The 21,575-nt window shown below is 38.2% G+C and overlaps 2 protein-coding genes and 1 non-coding gene across 5 annotated transcripts; 2 read left to right on the plus strand and 1 right to left on the minus strand.

Annotated features, from left to right (window-relative positions):
• Positions 1-1,082: 1,082 nt before the first annotated feature.
• ACTRT3 (actin related protein T3) lies at positions 1,083-5,854 on the minus strand. 2 transcript variants are annotated; one of them, XM_045197801.2, is made up of 2 exons: positions 5,622-5,854; positions 1,083-2,196 (listed from the first exon to the last, which is right to left on the minus strand). In XM_045197801.2, exons 1-2 carry the CDS (start codon positions 5,639-5,641, stop codon positions 1,278-1,280), a joined length of 939 nt encoding a protein of 312 aa, XP_045053736.1. In that variant the 5' UTR covers positions 5,642-5,854; the 3' UTR covers positions 1,083-1,277. The 2 variants fall into 2 exon arrangements, with proteins under 2 accessions (XP_045053736.1, XP_024416262.1); XM_024560494.3 differs by lacking the exon at positions 5,622-5,854 and adding an exon at positions 2,733-3,037.
• TRNAV-AAC (transfer RNA valine (anticodon AAC)) lies at positions 4,384-4,456 on the plus strand. Its single transcript has one exon. It is a non-coding gene; the product is annotated as a tRNA-Val (tRNA).
• Positions 5,845-21,575, plus strand: MYNN (myoneurin). 2 transcript variants are annotated; one of them, XM_024563353.3, is made up of 8 exons: positions 5,845-6,326; positions 7,970-8,266; positions 12,212-13,005; positions 13,708-13,867; positions 16,273-16,451; positions 17,319-17,402; positions 18,615-18,701; positions 19,954-21,575. In XM_024563353.3, exons 2-8 carry the CDS (start codon positions 8,001-8,003, stop codon positions 20,214-20,216), a joined length of 1,833 nt encoding a protein of 610 aa, XP_024419121.1. In that variant the 5' UTR covers positions 5,845-6,326; positions 7,970-8,000; the 3' UTR covers positions 20,217-21,575. The 2 variants fall into 2 exon arrangements, with proteins under 2 accessions (XP_024419121.1, XP_024419128.1); XM_024563360.3 differs by lacking the exon at positions 17,319-17,402.

Below are 21,575 nucleotides of genomic sequence, written 5' to 3' on the forward strand. Positions count from 1 at the left end.
TTCCTCAAAGCCAAATCTACCAGAAAGTCTTCCTTGAGCCCTCAAGGCATATTCCCTTCCGTGAAACCCCAGAGCAGTTTTATACTTCTATTAGGACACCAAATCTCTATCTTGCATTATAATTAAGGTATGGATTCTCCTGTTATACTAGACTGCTGGCTTCCTTGAGACAGGATCTGACTCCGGATTTGCATAAGGCAGATACTACTTTATGTCAATACTGCTATCATTCTTTCCACTGCACAGGTCATTTCATACCTTTCTTTCCCCTTTAGACCTATCTAATTAGGCACCAAGACTTGTCCATTTTTCAGAATTTCTTTTTAATTTCTATTCCCACAATCTTGAGTATAAGACTTAACTACTTTATCTCTAGTTTTTAACTGATCATCAAATCCCGAGGGCCTTCCCGGTAAAATTTATCCTCCAAATTATTGCCACATTCATCTAACTTCCTCATGTCTTCTGCTTTTAAATCTTTGTTACCCTTTGCTTATAGGCCATTTAACACAAAGCCTCCCAGTCCCTGGTTTTAATTTACCTTCCTAGTATTGCTCTTGGTCTGCTCCATATGAGCTTTCTTCATTTTAACAAAACCATTCTATTGAACCTGCCTTTAATATGCTTTGTTCGTTTTCATCCCCAGCCCCTTGCTTATTTCCATTATGCTTTTCTGGATATCTGCCCTCTTCTCCCCTCTCTCTATCCATCATAATGCCACCCCATCCATGATGGCATACCTCTGCTATGAAATCTTTCCTCATAGCAACCTTCTTTCCTGAAGCTTCATTGAACTTAAATCTATGTCAATCATTTAGCACACAGCACATTACATCACAAATTGCTCTTTCTCCAAGGGAAATGTAAGACCTCCAAAGTCAAGAATAATTATTTGCAAGCCCTGGCTGGGGAGCTCAGTTGGTGAGAACATCATCCCAATACATCAAGATTACGGGGTTTGATCCCCCTGCAGGACACATACAAGACTCAACCAATGAATGCATCGATAAGAGGAACAACAAATTGGTTCCCTCCTCAAATCAATAAATAAAAATGTTAAAAAAAAAAAGTTTCCTCTAGCATTTAATTTGGTCCTACTCAATAAACATCTGTTGACTGCTTCACCATTATTTTTCCACATTATAGAAATGCAACAGAAACATGGACAACAAACATGAACATGGATAATTGAAATATTTTCTTTTCCCAGAAACATAATATCCAAAGTTTTCTGTCCCACACACTCAAAACATTTTCTTCTAGCCATTTATCTGTATTTAGAAGCATCTCTGGTGTACTATGTTGGGACCAACTTCTTTAAATTCTGCAGCAGTGATCCACATGTCTTGGAAGGCAGACAGGGATGCAAGAATAGAGCCTCCCATCCATACTGATATTTTCCTTTCTGGGGGAGCTATAACTTGCACAGGGGTATTGGCAGGCGCCACATTTGCTATATCTTTAACCAGCCGCTTGTCTAAACCAGGGAACAAGGTTGATCCCCCAGCAAGGATAATATTGGAGAAAAAGGAATTCCTCAAATCTGAATCGCATTTCATTATGCTGCTGAAGCACATCTTATCAATGCCAGGAGTCTCCAGGTTCATGAGAGATGGACAGAAGAGGGCCTCTGGACATTGAAAGAGCTGGTCATGGAGCCTGATCATCTTCCCATCGGGTAGTTGGTAAACTTTCTCTATAGTACTAGGTTTCTTGGCTATTTCCTCTTCATAGTTCATTGCCACATAACAAGAGGTTTCCTTAATGTCTGCAACAATCCTTCTGTCCGCAGCACTAAGCAGCATGATGCCATGGTCCTTCAACAGCATCATGAGGTAGTTGGTAAGGTCAAGGCCAGCCAGATGGAGCTGCTGGACGCCATGAGGAAGACAGTAACCTTCAAAAATGGGCAGACACTGGGTAATCCCAGCACCTGAATTCATCACAAAGCCAGTTGTGAAGCCAGCAGCAAAGAGAGCCAGCACCCCCTGGATGGACATATAGAAGGCAGGAACCCCCAGATGCTCAAAAAACACTTCAGTGATCTGTTGTCGATTGGCCAGTGGGTTCAGTGCTGGCTCAGTAATCAAGACTGGGACATCACAGGGCTTTAGCTTCAGGTTGTGGTCATAGATATGCTTCCATGTGATCTCCATGTCCCCCCAGGAAGTAATGAGACCACGCTCCACTGGGTAGCTGTAGGAAGAAAAATAGCATAAATGGCAGCTTCTACCTTTCAAACCTGGGTCAATCCCCACATTTGTCACCAATATCCCTATGTGGTCAGTGACTGCCAGAGCCTCTCAGAGAAGTTAACTACCAGCATAAGTAGCACTACCTTCCTCTGCAATTTCTGTTGCTTTCCATTCTCCTTACCCACTGTGGAAGACCCTTTGTGACTTAAAAAAAAAAAAAGTTGGTGGAGGCAGGGTTCATCTTCACATAATAGTTAATTGAAGAAAATAAGCATGAACTAACATTCTTAAATGAATTTGAATTTTATGAATGATAACTTTATACGTTTGGGTACATTTGTATAGAAACAGAGTGCAAGTAATATCACTCATTAGATGACTGGTATCCTCGGAGTTCGTGGCCTTCGCATCTGCGATAACGCGGGCTAGCTGAGACTCTCCTGGCTTCCTTACTCTTTCTCTCACCCTTACGCACCTCATCAGGGCTCTCGCTCCTTCCCCTCCCCGCGCGTCTTGCCAGCCAGAAAAAGGCTGTACCTGATGGACAGCGAGCTTCTCCTGTCCTGCGCTTGGTCGCCCACGCACAGCTCCAGCGCGCCCTCCGCTGCCCAGCTCTGGCCTTTGGTCCGGCCGATTATGTTTGGGTAGATAAACTGGGGCTCCCGGGATCCAGCCAGGCCCGCCTTAATCACTCCCGAGCCGTTGTCGATCACCACCCGTGGCTGGTAGTTGCTCATGCTGCCCACGCCACCGGTGCTCTGGCTGCGGACAAGCGGAGAGGATGGGAAGTGCGAAGTGCGGGGTGCAGCCCTTAGGCGGCGTTACAAGGTTCCAGTGGGGCGCGGGAGCAGACGGCCTGGAACGCAGCGTCACAAAGCTCCCCCCTCCTCCCCCGCAAAAGGCCCTTAGGCCCAGGCCTATAGACTCTCCGCACGTGGTGCGCTCCAAAGTACTGCTCGCCGGGGGTACTCACCGTGGCCCCTCTCCCTAACCTTTGGAATCCAGGAACATCTTTATCAGGAAAATGCGATTTTCCTCCCCAAAGATACAATCTGACCCTTCACAAGTGGCTTTCTCTAATACCTCGATGAGCTATAAAGACAGTTTGATCTCCCCAAACCATTGAATTCTCGTTAATAAATGTTGATCCAGGAGCCTGGGAAAGCTCTGGAATACACTGGTAAATGGGGAAAGATGGAGATTAGACAAAGGGAAGTTGTCCAGCAGGGGAGGTAGGTCCCTGCTTTTGAAACCTTGTCAACTTCTGAAAAGAGAAGGGAGGAAAAATACCAGAATTTACAGTGAGTTTATTTTTTTTTTATTATTGTTTCTATATACTGGGCAATGGTTGTGTTTCTTTCCTGTGGTTTGTAAGCATAGTGTACTCAAAACCAAAATGGTAGAATCTCGGTATTTATTTGTTTGTTTATTTAAGCAATCTCATCAGGTTATATCCCGGGGTAATATGGAAACTAATTCTTTTAACGAAAAGTTCTGGATTTTTAAACCTAAGGATGTGTCTCTCTCTTTACAGGAAAAGTAACATTCCTTAAGTCATATGAAGTTCAAGGCTTAGAAACATCGTGTGCCAGAAAGGGCATCTTGGTGTCTGATTGTTCCCCTCTCAGTTTTGCACACCCTGAAGAGGATTTTAAAATAAGTACGCAACCTAGAAGCTCTGATCTACAGAAGCAGGGAAGGCAATCCAAAAGCTATTTACACGTCCCTCCACTAGCGGCTTGGAAGAGACGCTTTCTAGCCAGCTAAATCCCAGCTCTGGGGTTTGGAGACACGCGCTATCGCAGAATCAGGGACTGGAGTGTTCCGCGAGGGCGTACCCTTCCCAGGCCCGGGACGCCCAGACACACGCCTGGCACTCTCAGCAGCCCAACGCAGGGAAAAGATAGGTAATAATCACTTCTTTCCCATGGAAGAAAGTGTACCCACAAGAAGGGCAACTAGCGGGTGGGTAGGAGGGGGGCTTTAAAAAAATAGTTTAAAAGTGCACGGAAATTTCAACTTTTGAAATATTAGCACTGTTCCACTGGACAGATAGTTATTTTCTCTTTCCCCGTTTTACTATTTTCTTTCTGGTAAAAGTTACATTAATACCATCAGTCTTAAGAGCAAGTGAACCCCAAGTTACAATACATATATTAGTGGTTCCTGAAAGCCGGCTTACAGCTAGGTTTCCGTAGTGTAGTGGTTATCACGTTCGCCTAACACGCGAAAGGTCCCCGGTTCGAAACCGGGCGGAAACAACTTTTCTGATTTTTTTTTTTTTCCCTTAAATGGCAGTTCGTAGCAGACAAGGTTTGCCATGTGCAGTAAGGGCTCCGACTTACATTTTTAAAAATTCAACTCACAACTTGATGCTGGGAAAATAATGTACAGCTTAGAAAGGGAGATCAGTGTGAAAACTGCCTTAGCCCTATGGCTTCCTGAGCGCTTAGTATTATGTCATTTGGTTTTCCATTAGTTTTTCCCCTAAGACTGTAGATTTTTCTAAATGCCAGACTGAGATGGTGCTTTATTCGTATTCTTAATACAAATTGTCATGCTTCACACCTAGGAGAGACTCATACATTTTTCTGAATTAATAATTCATCAGAAAGTGTTCCGACAAAAATTAAAGTGGAATCAGAAAGACAGGCATACTCAGAAAGATAATTTTGTTAGATAGGACAAGGGTCTCAAGATCTGGGTCATTCTCACTAAACGTTAGAATGTAGCATAGTATTTTACATACCAGCTGTAAACAGGATGAGCTTGACAGGAACTCAACTAGGTAAGTGTAGCCAACTGCAAAGAAGACGTTGGCGTGTAATTGACCAAATAGTGTGTGTAAGCAACGGCTAAGCCTCCGTTCTGGGAGACAGAGCTTTGGATATGAATCCCCTGTCTTCTTTATTTGTTACAAGTAAATAAAACTACCATGCAACAACCACTTCATTGTTTAATATAGCACCCCAAGTGGCCAACCCCTTGACTTCAGTAACGAAATCAAGAACCAGCCTCCAAATTTTTTTCTTTATAAACGTAACAGTGGTGGTTTTATGTACAAAAATTATTCTGAGTAGAAATAAGTTATAAAAGCAGTAAATAGAATCTGGTTGGAAAAGCCTTGGAGGGAAGAAACGAATAAATTCACGTGAGATTGTCCTTTAAAATAAAGTTGCTAATACATTTCCTATGGTTCTGACAGTTTTTAACAATGTTGAAATTTTGTCTGAGATTTTTTTATATCCGCGTGTACGTGAGAATACACCTTAAGATAAATGACGGATCTTACTGTTTCTGTTCTTTTTGTATATTATGCAAACTGGCTTCCCTCTCCTTCACTATACAAAATATGAATTAGATGTAAATAATTGTATTAAAATGTTCCTGGCCCCGACTCAGAACTCTTTCCGGTATAACGCCCACCTTCCTCCAATATTGCGCATGCCCAGTGTGCCTTACTGCTTTGCTCCGCTTTCGTGCTTCAGACTTCTGTCTCCAGGTAAGGGTATCCTGGAAACTGGGCTACAGTTGGCCGATGCAAACAAAACCCAGGAAGTCCCAAGAGCTTTCGGGTACGTAAACTGACAAGGGGTGATCAGTCTCAGCTCAAAAATTCCCCACAGCCGAGAGCCCAGTACACAAAGCAGTTGTTCATGAGGAAGGGAAGGATGATGGGAGAAGACGAGCAACTACAAGCCCCAGCATGCAGTGCGCAGCTTGGCTCCTGGAAAGAGGACTGCACTGCAGCTCTGCCAGGCTTCAGGCCAAATTCGGGCAGAGTGCGAGACACCGACTGTCGGCCGACCAGAATGCCGAGAATAAAGAAGACAGGCGGAGTGCTGTGAGCGAGCACTGAGGTCTCTTATCTTGGATGCTCGCTATTTGGGGGGTCCCGGGCACGTAAGGGGGGGTGTGTGTGCGTGTATGTGTTTGTGAGCCTGCCACTTCGGCCCAGGCCAGTATTGGACCTCCATGGTCCTAGAGCCTCCAGTGTTACGTGGGACGCCTGGGCCGGATGTGACGTTACCGTGGAGGAAGAAGAGACAGGCGGAGCGTGGCGTGGTGACGTCTTCCCAAGATGGCAGCGAGAGAGTGAGGAAACAGTGTTCACGCTTGGTTTGCTATTAGGTGAGTTCTATCTTCACCCCCAGCCCACTGTCCCCGTGCTCTTCAGACCCTGGGCCACTGGGGAGCAGGCACCTTGGAGTTCGAGCTCAAGTGGGGACGAAATTGTTAATGTGGAAAGCTTGGGCGAGGCAGCCTGGTGTTGGCCTTGGTCACAACCTTTGCTGTGGGAGTTTGGGGGAGTGGGAGCTGGGCGAAGGGCAGGGCGCAGAAGCCGCGAGAAACCGGCTTTTGTGGTCACTCTACCGTGCCCCCCTGAGTGGAGAGGATGGGGGGGTGAAGGGGTGTGGCCTCTTCCCAGAGAGGGACGGAACCTTTAACAAGTCTTGGCCTTGCTCATTCTCCACCCCCTGGACACTTGCCTAGCGTTTTGAAGCCTCTCTGCACCGCGAAAGCTTAACAGGTTTCGGTGACTTGAGGGCAGTTTTAAAGATCCCATATGGTGATCTTTCCCATGGAATCACTCCTTAATGGTTAATTTTTTTTCTTAACATGTATGTATGCCTGCTGAGCTTGAAAATGTGAAGTTTCAACTGGTGCAAAACAGAAATTTTGGTGTGCATTTTCCCCAGCTTGTGGAAGGGTGTGGGGGAGCTTTATTGCAGAGCCTCCATCGGCCGTGGATGAGAATAAGTCTACCAAGACATGATCTGCTTGGGGAGGAGAGGTGGCTGATCTCTCAAAGGAGAAGGGCCAAGAGCCTTTTTCTCCATGGACTTTTAGTAGGTTCATTTTGCACAGGAATACAGGTAAAGCTCATCAGTCATTTCAGGCAGTAAGGGTCATACAATAGATAACATATAGAGAACTTTGAGGGCTTATTCTGAGTTAGGGTCAGTTAGTTAAAGGGCTATAAAACTTTGGGAAACAAAATCCATTTCAGGCCTGGACCCGTATCATTTAAGCTGAGGGTATAAACAAAGCAGGTTTCACAGGATTTTTTGCATTCTTTCTTCGGCCTGATTCCCCAGGGAATCTGCCCTTTCCAGCACAGGACTGCACCGCCTTCTGTCAGTGTTTCAGGCTTAAGTCAGGCAGGGGAAATAAGGCAGCCAAGAGATTAGGAGACTTCTTGGAGACAGAATGAGGACTCAGGCTATGTCAAAGCCGAGGGGCGAGGGTCCATCACCCTCTTTTTCTATAGCCCCCGGAGTCCTTCCCTGTGGGCCTTTGTCGTGACCATGCCTGTCTTAGGATGTTCCTCCCTTGAGGAATCTTACCTGTCATTGGCTAACCGGTCATGCACTGAAGGCCAAACAGGGTAAAGTGGGCAGAGGCTGTGCCCCTGCCAGGGAGATAAGCTTTGTCTCCTTAGTGGCTTATGGTCCCAACTCTGACTCAGCCTTAACCATGGGGGGTTATAGCTTCTGAAACCAGGTAGGGCGGTACCCAACAGAAGGGTTTTTTCACTCTGCCATTTATTGATGTCCAAAGGATTGTGTTAGTTGGCCAAGATGAAACTAAGAGAAAGAACTTATCCCTTTAGCATTTTTGACCATTATGTGTTTGATAAGAATTTTCTGGTGGAGGGGATAAAATGAGCACTGACTTTTTTCTTGTTCCTGTTATACCTTTACCAATTGTTTGGGTGAAATGTTTTTTGGAAACTTAGGATTGCTGATTTGATATTTCTTTTTGTCTTTTAGAACAAGGGTAAAATTCCATCGAGATATCAAAATGCAGTATTCGCACCACTGTGAGCACCTTTTAGAGAGACTGAACAAACAACGGGAAGCAGGTTTTCTTTGTGACTGCACTATCGTGATTGGGGAATTCCAGTTTAAAGCTCATAGAAATGTGCTTGCCTCGTTTAGTGAGTATTTTGGTGCAATCTACAGAAGCACTTCTGAGAACAATGTCTTTCTTGATCAGAGCCAGGTGAAGGCAGATGGATTTAAGAAACTGTTGGAGTTTATATACACAGGAACTTTAAACCTTGACAGGTAAAGTACACCGTTTATTTCATTTGTAAAAGCTAATCAACAGTCTTGAGAGCTAAAGCAGATAGGTACTTTTACATTCAGTCCCTGAACTCCGAGTCTTCAAATACTGATGTGTACAATGTTGTTATTTTTAAGAAGTCAGTATCACTAATTTTGATGAAGACTACATTTTTTAAGCACAAAAGCACAGATGTTAATACTATTAAAGCGTTGTTTCTGATACGTTTGATTTACCTCCTGAAACAAAGCCTGTGATTTGTTACATGAATTTGAAGATCAAACAATGAATTCTAGTTTTCCCTTGCTTTTTGGTCTTTATGTTCCTCTGGTCTTCTCTCCCCCTCACTTACTGTCCCCTATTTCTTAAAGTGAAGGACTATATAGATAAAGAAGAACCTTTGTGTTCATTTAATGGTGCTCCCATTTTCAACTATAAATAGCAATGTGCAGGACCTCTTCCTGATCTTGATTCACGAAAATAACTTCATTGGAGTATAAATGGCAGTGAGTCCAATATTAATACTGAAGTCAGGTCCAAGGTGCTAAGAATGGTTCTCCAGTATGCTGAATGCTGAGAACTTTGTAGTTCTCAACAAGAAGTAGGTACTGAGGACTTTGATAACACAGGCACTGTGTGTCTTCCATACATAATGATCTATACAACTAGCTTCATAGCAATGCATTTATTAGTTTGTGGGGGGAAAGGTGAAGGAGATTAAAGGAAAGAGAATCCATATTGCTCGTATCTTTTTCCCACCATCTCTTATGAAAGTGTGAACATGAATAGACCACAGTCCTCTGACATAGAAAGATTGTGGGCTTTAGAATTATATCTTGCCTCTCATTCACTATGTCTCTGAGCAACATGTAAGCTCTTTGGGCCTCAGTTTTCCCATCTGTAAAAATGAGATAATAATAACTACCTTGGTGTTACTGTGAAGATTAAGGATTTATTTGAAGGCCCATCTCCCAATAAAAATTAGTTTCCTTGATTTTCCCTTCTCACCCTCTCCCCCTTTAACTCCACATTGCCTGGAGAAAAATAGGGAAAAAAGTATGAAACACCTGAAATTCTGCCACCCACTGATAACCACTATTAACATTTGAAAAATAGTCTTTCATTCTTTTCCAGATGATCTCTATAGATATGTGTACATACACATTAAGCAAAATCCTCCCCTCTCTTTTACATTGCAGCTTATCATGGAATGTAAAAATACCTCTTTAAAAAGTTAGAATCAGGATGTTCCTTAATGGTTTTGAAAAAGAAACATGCTGTTTTGGAATTATATTTTAAATGTTGGTATAATGAAATCTTTGAGTCAGTTCTGTTTAAGTTGAATAGAGGGACAGAACAGTGTTACAGATTAGTCTCATGATAAATTATTTAAATTTACTGAATAGCTTACTGTAGAAGTGCCTGTGATTAAAAATTCAAAATATTTTATATAAAATAACCACAAAACCAGTGAATTTTGGTTGCTCTTTAATTTAGTGTTTTCCCTTTCTCAGTCAACTTTGCCGGGAAAATCTTGAGTTGATTTGAAGAGCATCTGAGTTTGCGCTTTCAAGCAAAAGAACCAGTCTGGAGAAAAACCAGATGTTTTGCTCAATCTTTTGGTATATGTCTTTCTTGGGGAGCTAATAGTTTGAGCCCAGCTGCAAATGTGAGAGAGGACTTTACCAAAAATAGGAAGTGTGTGTAATTTAGTGAATAATAGAAAATTAAGTGGACTCAGAAGCCAGATTACCTTGGTCAAATTTTAGTTCTAACACTGTTATCTTGGAAAAGTTACTCAATTTTTTTGGAACTCTGATCTTTCATTTGTGTGTAAAATGGGGATTATAATAGATTTTGTAGGCATATCCTGAGGTTAAACTACTCATATAAAGCATTTAGCTAGATACCTGCAATATGTAATTAAGTAACTTTCAGTTACTGTTCAAAAAGTAAAAGCAAATTTTCAAGCACTGTAATTTCATGCTTGTAAACAAAAGCATATCAATTATTGGCATAAACAAATGCTGATTGGTTCTCTTATCTGTACTGAGATTATAGGCTATTTATGAAATGGATAAATCATTTGTATGAATTTATATGAATTGTTTTAATGTGTGACTCAATGTTAGTTCATATTGGTGTTAGAGATTACTTGACCTTGTCATCTGTTTGGTGGTTCATTTTATGGAGCGCTGAGACAATTACAGTATGAGACCAAAGTATAAAAAGTGATAGAGTAAATTTGGCTTTCATTCTAGCGGTGTCTCTGATTTATTATAACTCGATTCCAAAGAGCATTGATTATATATATAACTATGGATTATATATAATTTTAGAATATATTGTAGAATATATTTTAGAATATATATTTCAAAATTGTAGCCAAGGGCCATAACAAAAGATGATCTTACATAATGTTTTCTTATCTGTGGGAAAGATTCAGTTTGCAAACAGATGTTCCCAAACTGTATTTGTACTATGTTTAGGAACTTGGAGTGGAATTTCCCAGAGAATTAAATGTTCTTTAACCTGGTGATTAGATTTACAAAGTGGCCTATAAATCTAGTCAATAATCCGCTGAAAAAATGGTTATATGTATAATAAAACAAATTTTTAACAGCTGTTATAATTCTAAATTTAAAGAGGTGAAACATACAGATGGCACTTGAGGCAAAGCAGATTTAATTAGATTATGAGAAAATGAGTAGAGATTTGTAGATACTGTATTACATATACTCTCAGTGATCTGAGTGTTCACGACACTAGTTATTTTTATTTCATTTCAAATTTTACTTCTTTTTTAAGAGATATATTAATAGTGCTATGTTTATATTATTAGCTATGACCAAAACCCTTTTCTTGCTTATACACATAATGAATAGGAAAAAGTTATTTTTTCCTGGAGAACTAAATAATATTTGGGGAAAATGGCAAGGAGAAAAGTTAATTGAGGGATGAGAGAGAGAGAGAGAGTGTGTGTGTGTGTGTCCCCTCAAATAATTAAAAGGGTCATATTTTTAGTGTTAATGCAAACTCAGTTTTGATTTTACAGTTGAGAAAACTGAAGCCAGTATTAGAGTGATCAAACAACCTTTCACTACATTGTAAACTTCTGGAGGGCAGGGACTATTTGATAATTTTAATATCCCTCTTAGTACTACACATGGTGGGTGCTCAGTAAATATTGACTGCAATGTTGGACAAGGTGGACTTAAGTGTTTCTATATAGTTCTAGTATGAAACTCTCCAGCTAACTTAGCTTGGCATCTCACACACAGACAAAAGTGGAAGGGTTACAGGAGAGGGAGCCCATTCTAAAACCTCTTCCTCCAAGTTTGATCAACAGACTGGCGGCATTGGCATCACCAGAGTATGTGTTAAAACTGCAGACACTCAGGCCCACCACAGACCTTCTGGATCTGAATCTACATTTAACAAGATTTCTTGGTGATTTGCATGCATAGGAAAATTTGAAAAGCACTATTAAAGTCCCCCACAGGGGGAGGAAAGCAGAGAAAGATAATAGGAACAGTTTTTTTAGACTTCCCCTGTTGTCTAGTCAGAAAAGTTGGTTGCAATCTGAAGAGGGCTCAGGGTGAATGGGAGGAGGCAGTAAGTTGCTACCAGCTACTTTTATATTCCACGTGTTATTTAAAACAGGTAGAAATTTTAACATTTATTTTTCTGTAGTGGTACCTAGATAGCTATGAATAACCATTACTTTTTAACTTTTCAAATTCTGTAAAGCTGGAGATTTTTGCTTAAACATTACTCTGAGCAAATGAATGAATTTGTTCTCTGAGCAAATGCATAGGTTTTTTCTCTCAGTTAATGCTTTTCTACTTCATTAGATCTTTAAAGACTTTGAAATACATGTGCAGCTCTGTTACACAACCAGTTTTTCTTTGATCAGAATATTGTCATTTAGCCTTGTTTCTTTACAGTTGGAATGTTAAAGAAATTCATCAGGCTGCTGACTATCTCAAGGTGGAAGAGGTGGTCACTAAATGTAAAATAAAGATGGAAGATTTTGCTTTTATTGCTAATCCCTCTTCTACAGAGATATCTAGTATTACTGGAAACATTGAATTGAATCAACAGACTTGTCTTCTTACTCTGCGAGATTATAACAGTCGGGAGAAATCAGAAGTGTCTACAGATTTAGTTCAGGCAAATCCTAAACAAGGGGCTTTAGCAAAGAAGTCATCTCAAACTAAAAAGAAGAAGAAAGCCTTCAATTCCCAGAAAACAGGGCAGAATAAAAGAGTGCAATATCCCAGTGACATTTTAGAAAATGCATCTGTTGAATTATTTCTAGATGCAAATAAATTGCCCACACCTGTAATAGAACAGGTTGCACAAAGAAATGATAATTCAGAACTCGAGTTGACATCAGTTGTGGAAAATACTTTTCCAGCACAAGATATTGTGCAGACTGTTACAGTGAAACGGAAACGTGGAAAATCACAGCCAAATTGTGCTCTGAAAGAACACTCTATGTCTAATATAGACAGTGTCAAGAATTCTTATGAACTGGAGAGCTCTGGGGAAGAGCTGGATCAGAGGTATTCCAAGGCCAAGCCAATGTGTAATACATGTGGGAAAATGTTTTCAGAAGCCAGCAGCTTGAGAAGGCACATGAGAATACATAAAGGAGTCAAACCTTATGTTTGCCACTTGTGTGGAAAGGCATTTACCCAGTGTAACCAGCTGAAAACGCATGTAAGAACTCACACAGGTAAGACTGATTTGTAGGAGATATAATTGTTTTTATACTGTGACCAAAATAATACTTTTTATAATGAATGTATTAACATACAGTGGCCAAAATTTGATATATACTTGTATGCATAAAAGTACTTAGCATGTTAAGCTGTTGAACATTTCTTTACAATCGTGAGCAAGTATTTAATGGCTATTTTATTGTAACTGATACTCTGTAGTCCTAATACATGAGTTCTTTCCCCCATAGTTAACATAAACATAAATTTTGGTCTAGCTTATTAAGTATTTAACACAAACAAGAAAAAGTAATTACAACTCAGACCAATACTCAGATTTTGCCAACACATCTCACCACCTGCTTCCTGGACTTTGTCAGCTTCTGGACATTTATTGGCATTACACAAGATTCCTTCCTCAACTTCTACATTTACCTATTGGTACACTTAGATTTGTACTTTTTAAGTTGCAATATGTATTTCTCTAACTGATCACTTTTTACTATTGTGAATTAAAAAGCACTAACAATTTTTAATTCTACTCCTGTTTTTAATAGTTAATCTGGAAGAAGAGATCCTATTTGCTCTTTTACTTCTTGCAATTAACATTTGCAGAATATCGAAACTAGTATTGTTGATAGACTCTTGAAAGTTTATATGCCTTATGCAACTAAAACAGAATATTTCTTTCTAAATACAGATTTTATTTCTTTTTTTAGGTGAGAAGCCATACAAATGTGAACTGTGTGATAAAGGATTTGCTCAGAAATGTCAGCTAGTCTTCCATAGTCGCATGCATCATGGTGAGGAAAAACCCTATAAATGTGATGTATGCAATTTACAATTTGCAACTTCTAGCAATCTCAAGATTCATGCAAGGTAAGAAACAAAAACACTAAGGTTTTTTTGTCTTTGAGTCTGTCATTCACAATAATCTTATGAATAGTAATGTATTAGAATTCAGGACAGTAGAGTTCTAATTGTGGTTCCACCATAGAATATTCTTAGCACAGTCAAAGAACCACAAGCTCTGGTGCCTGGAGGAAAAATAAGTGAGAGCGTAATGTAAGATCAGAATGGTAATAAGGCATCCAGATGGGGTAAGGTTTTATAGGAAATTTTGAAGCTTTTATTCTTGAGATTGAGAAATAACCGATGTAATGTTGCTAGTCTTTTAAGAGGATCATTCTGGCTGCTATATTTGGAAAACATTGCAGGATTGCAAGCGTGGAAGCAAATTTTCCAGTTACGAAGTTCTAGGTAAAACCCAAGTGAGCGATATGTTGGTTCAGTTACAGTGGCAGGAGTGCAAGATAAGTAGTAGTCAGGTTCTGGATGTATTTATAAATTTAGGACAAACAATTTGTTGCAGATTGGATGTGGGCTTTAAAAAAGAGGGAGGGAGGGAGGGAGATCAGGTCAATCAAAGATGATTTTGACATTTTGATCCTGACCACCAGAAAAGATGGAATTACCATTAACTGAAGTAGAGAAAATTCGTGAAAAGAGCAGTTTAATCAGGAGTACAGAAGTTGTTTGAGTAGAGTTCTGAACATGTTAAATTTTAGATGACTATTAGACTGTCTATGATATACATCTGGAGATATACAATAGACAGTTGGTTATTTAAGTCTGAAATCCTGGGGACTTGTTTGATCTGAAGATACACATTTGGGAGTCATCAACATGTATTGGGTTGGCCAGAAAATTTGTTTGGGGTTTTTTTTCCATATGATAGCTCTAGTAGCTCTTAGTTGTCTTTAACTTCATTCAAAACAATTTTGTTAGATTGTATTGTGACAGCTTTCCTGTCAGGTGCATTTAAAAAAATCAAAGTTGGTAAATTTTTGTGCAGCCATTTTAATATTGAAGGTGGAAGAAAATAAACATTTTCATCATATCATGCTTTACTATTTCAAGGAAGGTAAAAGTGCAACAAACACAAAAGATGTGCTCACTGTATGGAGAAGGTGCTGTGCCTGATCAGACTTGCAGTTTGTGAAGTTTTGTGCTGGAGATTTCTTGCTGGACAATGCTCCACAGTCACGGAGGCCAGTTGAAGTTGACAGAGATCAAACTGAGGCATTCATTGAGAACAATCAACATTCTACCACACAAGAGATAGCCAATATACTCAAAATATCCAAATCAAATTATTGGTGAAAATGAAAAATGTGTTGTTGTTGTTTTTTTTTTTACAGAAAAAACCATATGAACTTTTTGGCCAATCCAATAGGTAGTATTGAAAGCCATACATTGGATGAGGTCCCCAAGAGAATGAGTATAGGTAGAAAAGGGATCAAAGGAGTAAAGTCATAAGACACGCTTAAGAGCTCTGGAAGATGGGCAAGAACCAGCAAAGGTGACTAAGAAGGAGCAGCCTATATAAGAAAAACCAGAAGAGCGGAGTGCCCCAGAATCCAAGGGAAGAAAATGGTTTCAGAAGGGAGTAATCAGCTTTCTCAAATTCCGATGTTTGGGAGAAGACAGAATTGACTTGGATTGCAAAGTGAGAGGTTAACAGTGCTTTTGATGAAAGTAGTATTAGTAGATAGAGGCTTGTAGAGAATAGATTAGTAGAGAAGAAATAAAGTAGAACAGTTGGAGACTCAAGTTTTTTTAAGCAGTAGCAAAGAAATGTAAGAGCAAGTAAGGTCAATTGTCTTTTGTAAGATGGGAGACATCACTATATTTGTTGTATACTATAATCCAATGGGATGGGGAAAATGGATGCGGTAGGATGGAGGAAAATGCAGGAGTGATACTGAGTAGGAAAGGGAGATAGTATCTTAAGTACACAAATGGGAGTAGTCAGATTCAGATGAAGTATCATCATCCTCAGAGTTAAGGAAAACACTATATAGGTACAGAGTCTATAGGTAGAGAGTTGTGATGGTGGGAATTTTCTGATTGCTTAAATTCTTCTGTGAAACAAAGCAAAGGAATCAGCTAAGAGTGAGGATGGATAAGGAGGTGCTAGAGTTCTGAGGGAAGAAAACTTTTGAGGAGAGAGTGAATGGACAAGCAAAAATAATTGCCTACAATGTTAGGGGCACGTTTGAGAACCATATAAAGATGATGTCAATACTTTTTGAACTGGTCTCAGAACTGATGTTTTATCTCAAAACATTGAAACTGTTGGTTTTAAATGTATATAATTGGTCTGTTAAGGTGAAATGAAATAAAATACTGTATGAAAGTTGTGTGAAAAATGCTTGCTATATACATTGACCTCCAAATTGTTTTATTTATTAGCATATAACTCTGTGTGTATTTACTAATAGGAAGCATAGTGGAGAGAAGCCATATGTCTGTGATAGGTGCGGACAGAGATTTGCCCAAGCCAGCACCCTGACCTATCATGTTCGTAGGCATACTGGAGAGAAGCCTTATGTATGTGATACTTGTGGGAAGGCATTTGCTGTCTCTAGTTCTCTTATCACTCATTCTCGAAAGCATACAGGTAAGAATTTGATGTGAAGAGACTGCTTAAAGTAAGGGAAGTTGTAAATAAAAGGGAAAGTTGAGCTTTTACAGAAAGTAGATTACAGACTGTAGTTACCTATCGCATTAGTGCTTTTTGAAGCTTTTTATGTTTATGATTTTATGATAACCATTATATATAAAAACTTATTTTTTGAATAGTACACAGTGGGTGAAATTTTTGTCATGTAACATATTGAAATCATAATTTTGACAATATGTAAATTTGAGTTGAAACATTTTATGACCTTAGAAAAACTCCTTAGCCTCATGAAGTTTCATTTCCCTTGCATAAAACTGTAGAGTGAAATTAAAGGGGTAGGGGTGGATTTGGGTACAACATTGATTTTGTGACTTCCTACACAGACATTCTAAGATTTGCATATTAAACAGATACCTTAAATACAAAGTATCAATTTTCAGACAAATTCTGTTCAAAGATTTTCATTATTTGTAGGTACATTTTAATAGATCTTTTCTAAATAATTTTATTCTTACTAATATCAATTCATATTAAAATTCTTGCTATCTAGTATATTAGTAAGATGATGAATTTACATGTTATTAATCATATACAATCTAATTTCTTGCCCAACTCTAGTCTACTAGAAGGACATTGACAGAAATAAAGTTTTATCATGTGAAAAGCATTAGGGTTACATGAACAGTATAAAATAATTACTAATATTCATTTCAGTTAGATCTCACTGAAAAATACCTCTAAAATACAATATAAAGAGGTTTTAATTTAAATAGTATTTTAGAACAGCTTACTTTAGATTATTATAATTGATAAATATTATATTGGTATAGTACACCACTTCGCTATCTTTTATTTTCCATCTAGGTGAAAAACCATACATATGTGGTATTTGTGGGAAAAGTTTTATTTCCTCAGGAGAGCTCAACAAACACTTTCGATCCCATACAGGTCTGTGTTTAGGGGGAACGTATTATTTTTTGTTCTCTCTAATTTCTTTTTATGTAAACCTTGACTTTTAAACCATTATGGACTCTATGGTATCTATATAGTAATATTTAAATGCATAAATATCAAATTTTCATTTGCTTATTTTGTTTTTTTAGTTGTTAGGAGTATGAATTAAATGTGGTTGGAAAATTGTGTAATTTTCTAAGAAATATGCCAGATAATCAAGTTTATAAAAATGATTTGGATTTAATGGCAGATATACCAATAAATGAAAAGGAATCAGTAGTAAGATAATATTAGATTTTGTTATTAAACAGTGTTCGGTATGCAAGTTTTAGGAATAAATTTTAATATCGACATGTTTGTTGTAAAAGGTAGTATGTAAATAGTATGAAGAAAATACTGAGTGTAAAAAAAATTTAAACAAAGGAAAAAGCCACTTTGAAAATGTGCTTTTTTGACTTTTTCTTTTTAAACATTATCCCTCATAATTGTTGCCTAGAATAGTGTGAGCATTTAGGAGACATTTAATAAATTTATTGGCAGCTTCTATATTCTCATGCTGTTTGGTTTGCATAATAAAGCATCAAATAGTTGTTACTTCAAAAGAATTACAATTTGTAGCATTTCATTGTTAGTTTTTTAAAGGATTTTTCTAGTAATTTATAAGCTACTTGAGAACAGAAAAACGTAATTATGCTTCCTCCTGCTACCATATGTCTTAGCCAGGCTCTGGCATATAATTGCACTCACTAAATGTCTGATAGAAGTAAAAGAATGTTTGGGGTTTTTTTTTAATTGATTGATTTGAGAGAGAGAGAAACATCAATTAGTAGTTTGTTTATGGATTCACTAGTTGATTCTTGTATCTGTCCCAAGCGGGGATCAAACCTGAAACCTTTGTGTATTGGAACAACGCTCTAACCCACTAAGCTATAGACCAGGGCTTTAAGAGAGAGGTAGGTTTTTTTTTAAGTTTAAAATCCCTGTTAATGAAAACGCTCAATTTTCCCTAAAATGGGGGTGCTTTACATAAAGGAGTGCCTATATAGAGAGAAGTTTTTGTTTCACTATATTAGAACCACATGATTAAAATGGTACTTTGAAACTAAATTTAAAGTGTAGTAGTGTTTCCCTTGTGTTCCTAAACATTGATATTTTTGTCTTAGCTTCTAAAATACTGATGTTTTAAACTTTTAACTTGTTTTTCAGGAGAAAGACCATTTATCTGCGAATTATGTGGAAATTCTTACACAGATATTAAAAATTTAAAGAAGCACAAGACAAAAGTTCATTCTGGTAAATGCTTATGTTTCTTAAAAATTTGGTTTGCTCATATTGGTGCTCTTAAAATGCTGAGATGCACGTAACAGTTTAGATTTTTTTAAACTAGATACATACAAGTAAGGTAGCTTTGTAATTTGCACTGTGAATGTCTTTTCATGTTGACCTAATACATAATACTGAAATATTTTCTCCTTTAAAAATCTTATTTATGAGTAGTTTTAAAAGTGACTATATAAGCAAACTATGTATCACTATTCCCCATACTAGAATCTGGGTTGCCTAGAGTTTACTGTAGCTTTATGGCGGGGCGGGGAGGGGGGGGAGACCATCATGAACGTTAACCAATGGGAAATGGGTTAATTTAGAAAATTAGGAAATGGGTAGCTACAAACTGTTACATAAAAATAGAAATATGATTATGAGACCAAATGTGGGATCTAATTGAAACACAGAAGTGCTGAAGACGAGTAAACTTCTGAGGTGTTGGAAAGGCTGAGTCCTAGGGAACTTGCAGGACAGAGAAGCGCCTGGAGGATGGACATGGGAAAGGAAGGGCTCGTTCCAGGCAGCATTGTGAAGAGAGTCACTGGGACAAGAGAGTGCAGGCTGGTTGAACTGAAGAGTATTCTGCAAGAACTGAGTTACAAAAGCAAACAGGTAGTTTTGCCTAAAGAGGATACTGAGATTGAAATCTTGGCAATACTTTGGACTGTCAGGAGCACGGTAAAGCTAGTGGAAAATCTGGAGGCAAATTATCTTTAATCAGTGTGATAATTACTCCCTTGACCAGAGCAGAATTCCTCACCTCTGAAAATATATGAATGTGCCATTCTGAACTTGAATTTACAGAATACTATGAACAATTCATTTATACAGTCAGTGAACAAATAGAGTTTTTATTATGGGTGTAGCACTGTTAGGTATTTTAGTCTAGTTGAGGATTAAGGCATACCTAAGTTGAGTGTTAAGTAGCACTAAGAGGATGTCACAACAAGGCAGTATATGAAACATTGAAAAATGAGTGATAAAATAGATAAGAAACAGCCGACCCTGGGCTAGAACAGTTAAGTCCATTTTTACCGTGGAGTTGGTGTTCAAACCTAGTCTTGAAGTCCATATTGATTTGTATGAATAATGAGAGCAACTCAGCAGAAGAGAAGTAGCTTGAGTTAAAAGTATGGTAGTTGAAATGCAAGTTCTGGGAACAGTAAGGGTTTTTGTTTTGTTTGTAAAGATAGCATAATTTTTTTCCCTCTCATTTCAGGGGCAGATAAAATTCTAGATTCTAGTATAGAGGATCATCCCTTATGTGAACAAGACTCCATACAGAAAAGCCCTTTATCAGAAACTTTGGATGTGAAGCCTTCTGATATGACTTTACCACTGGCCCTTCCACTTGGGACTGAGGACCACCACATGCTTCTGCCTGTCACAGATAGTCAGTCTCCTACATCAGATACATTGTTGAGGTCAACTGTGAATGGGTATTCAGAACCACAGTTGATTTTTTTACAACAGTTATACTGACTTTGTGAGGAACATGGAATTGCTAAGACATCTCTGGTAGTAAACATAAACATCTCTGGTAAGGTGCAGATGTTCACCTTAAAATACTATTTGTTTGAGTTGTGGCCATTATGATTCATTCACTCAAGTAAAGGCACCTGATGCTGCGTCATAACTGCAATGCCTGTTTTGAGTTTTGGCTTTTATATCTAGATTATACCTGCACCTTTTAAAGAAATGAATTATAATACAGTAGCACTACTTTGGGTGGTCAGGTTTCATTTTCTTTCAGAGCTGCCTTAATTCCATTTTTATTTTGCATTTTAGAATTAATTGCCTTCCATGTATTGAAATGGAATCTGTCAGTTTATATGATTCAGTTTGACCTGTGTGATTTAAAACTTTTCTTTCCCTCAAAATTTAAGCAAAATCTACAATGGCATCAGCCCCAGAGTGTTGCTGTTACTAAGCCCCACAGACCAATGTATCAACTATGAGGGGAAAAAATAAAATTTCGTATTTCTGGCTAAGAAAATTTAGGTACTAAATAAGAATTATGCTATTTCTCTATTGATGTAATCCATTGGAGGTAGCTTTTCTAATGAAACAAAAAGAAGTGTTTCTCTTAAAAGCTAGAAAACTGTATAAATTTTTGTTCATTTTAGAACACAGTATTCTGGAGAAAACTAATAATACTTTTGATTTGAGTTACCTGAGACTGCATTTTCAAAATAAGTTTATAATAGATATTTGGTGTTTTTACCTTGTTACAAGACATTTTCAAAATTTGACTGGTTATGTTTTAATAGGTTTCTAGATTACTGAAGATGAGGAAAATTTTGATAAGCCTCTTGTTATGCACTTTTTAAAATATTAAATTCTAAAAAGAATTTTCTAAATATAAACTTAAAGCATACTATAAATCACTTGGCTTCTGAATATGATTCATTATATTACATAGGTTTAGGAAATTAACTTCAATTATAAGTAAACATTTGGGTTATCAGAAAGCCAGTTTATTAAACGTTTTATATTTGAGTGTTCTATAAGTTTTGAGAATTAAAATTTTATAGTAAACCACAACATTTGGTGGTGGTTGTAGCCTCACAGTAGCTCTTCTCCTTCCTCCTGAACATAGAACAGCAGTATTATTATTACTCTCTTTGCTACCCACTCTTCCCTGTCCTAGTTTTCCCACATACTGATTTATTTTACTGCACAATCTTTGGACATCAAATTACGAGTTTCACAAAGTCAGTTCTTACACTGCTGATTGAACACCGTGGTGACATCATATTTTATTTCTGCCATGCATTAGTTGTGGCTTGTTTTTGTTTTTAAAATAGACCTGTAATAAAGTTAATGTATTTTCCATTGGTA

The sequence above is a fragment of the Desmodus rotundus genome, chromosome 2 (genome assembly GCF_022682495.2).
Source record: "Desmodus rotundus isolate HL8 chromosome 2, HLdesRot8A.1, whole genome shotgun sequence".
Classification (NCBI taxonomy): domain Eukaryota; kingdom Metazoa; phylum Chordata; class Mammalia; order Chiroptera; family Phyllostomidae; genus Desmodus; species Desmodus rotundus.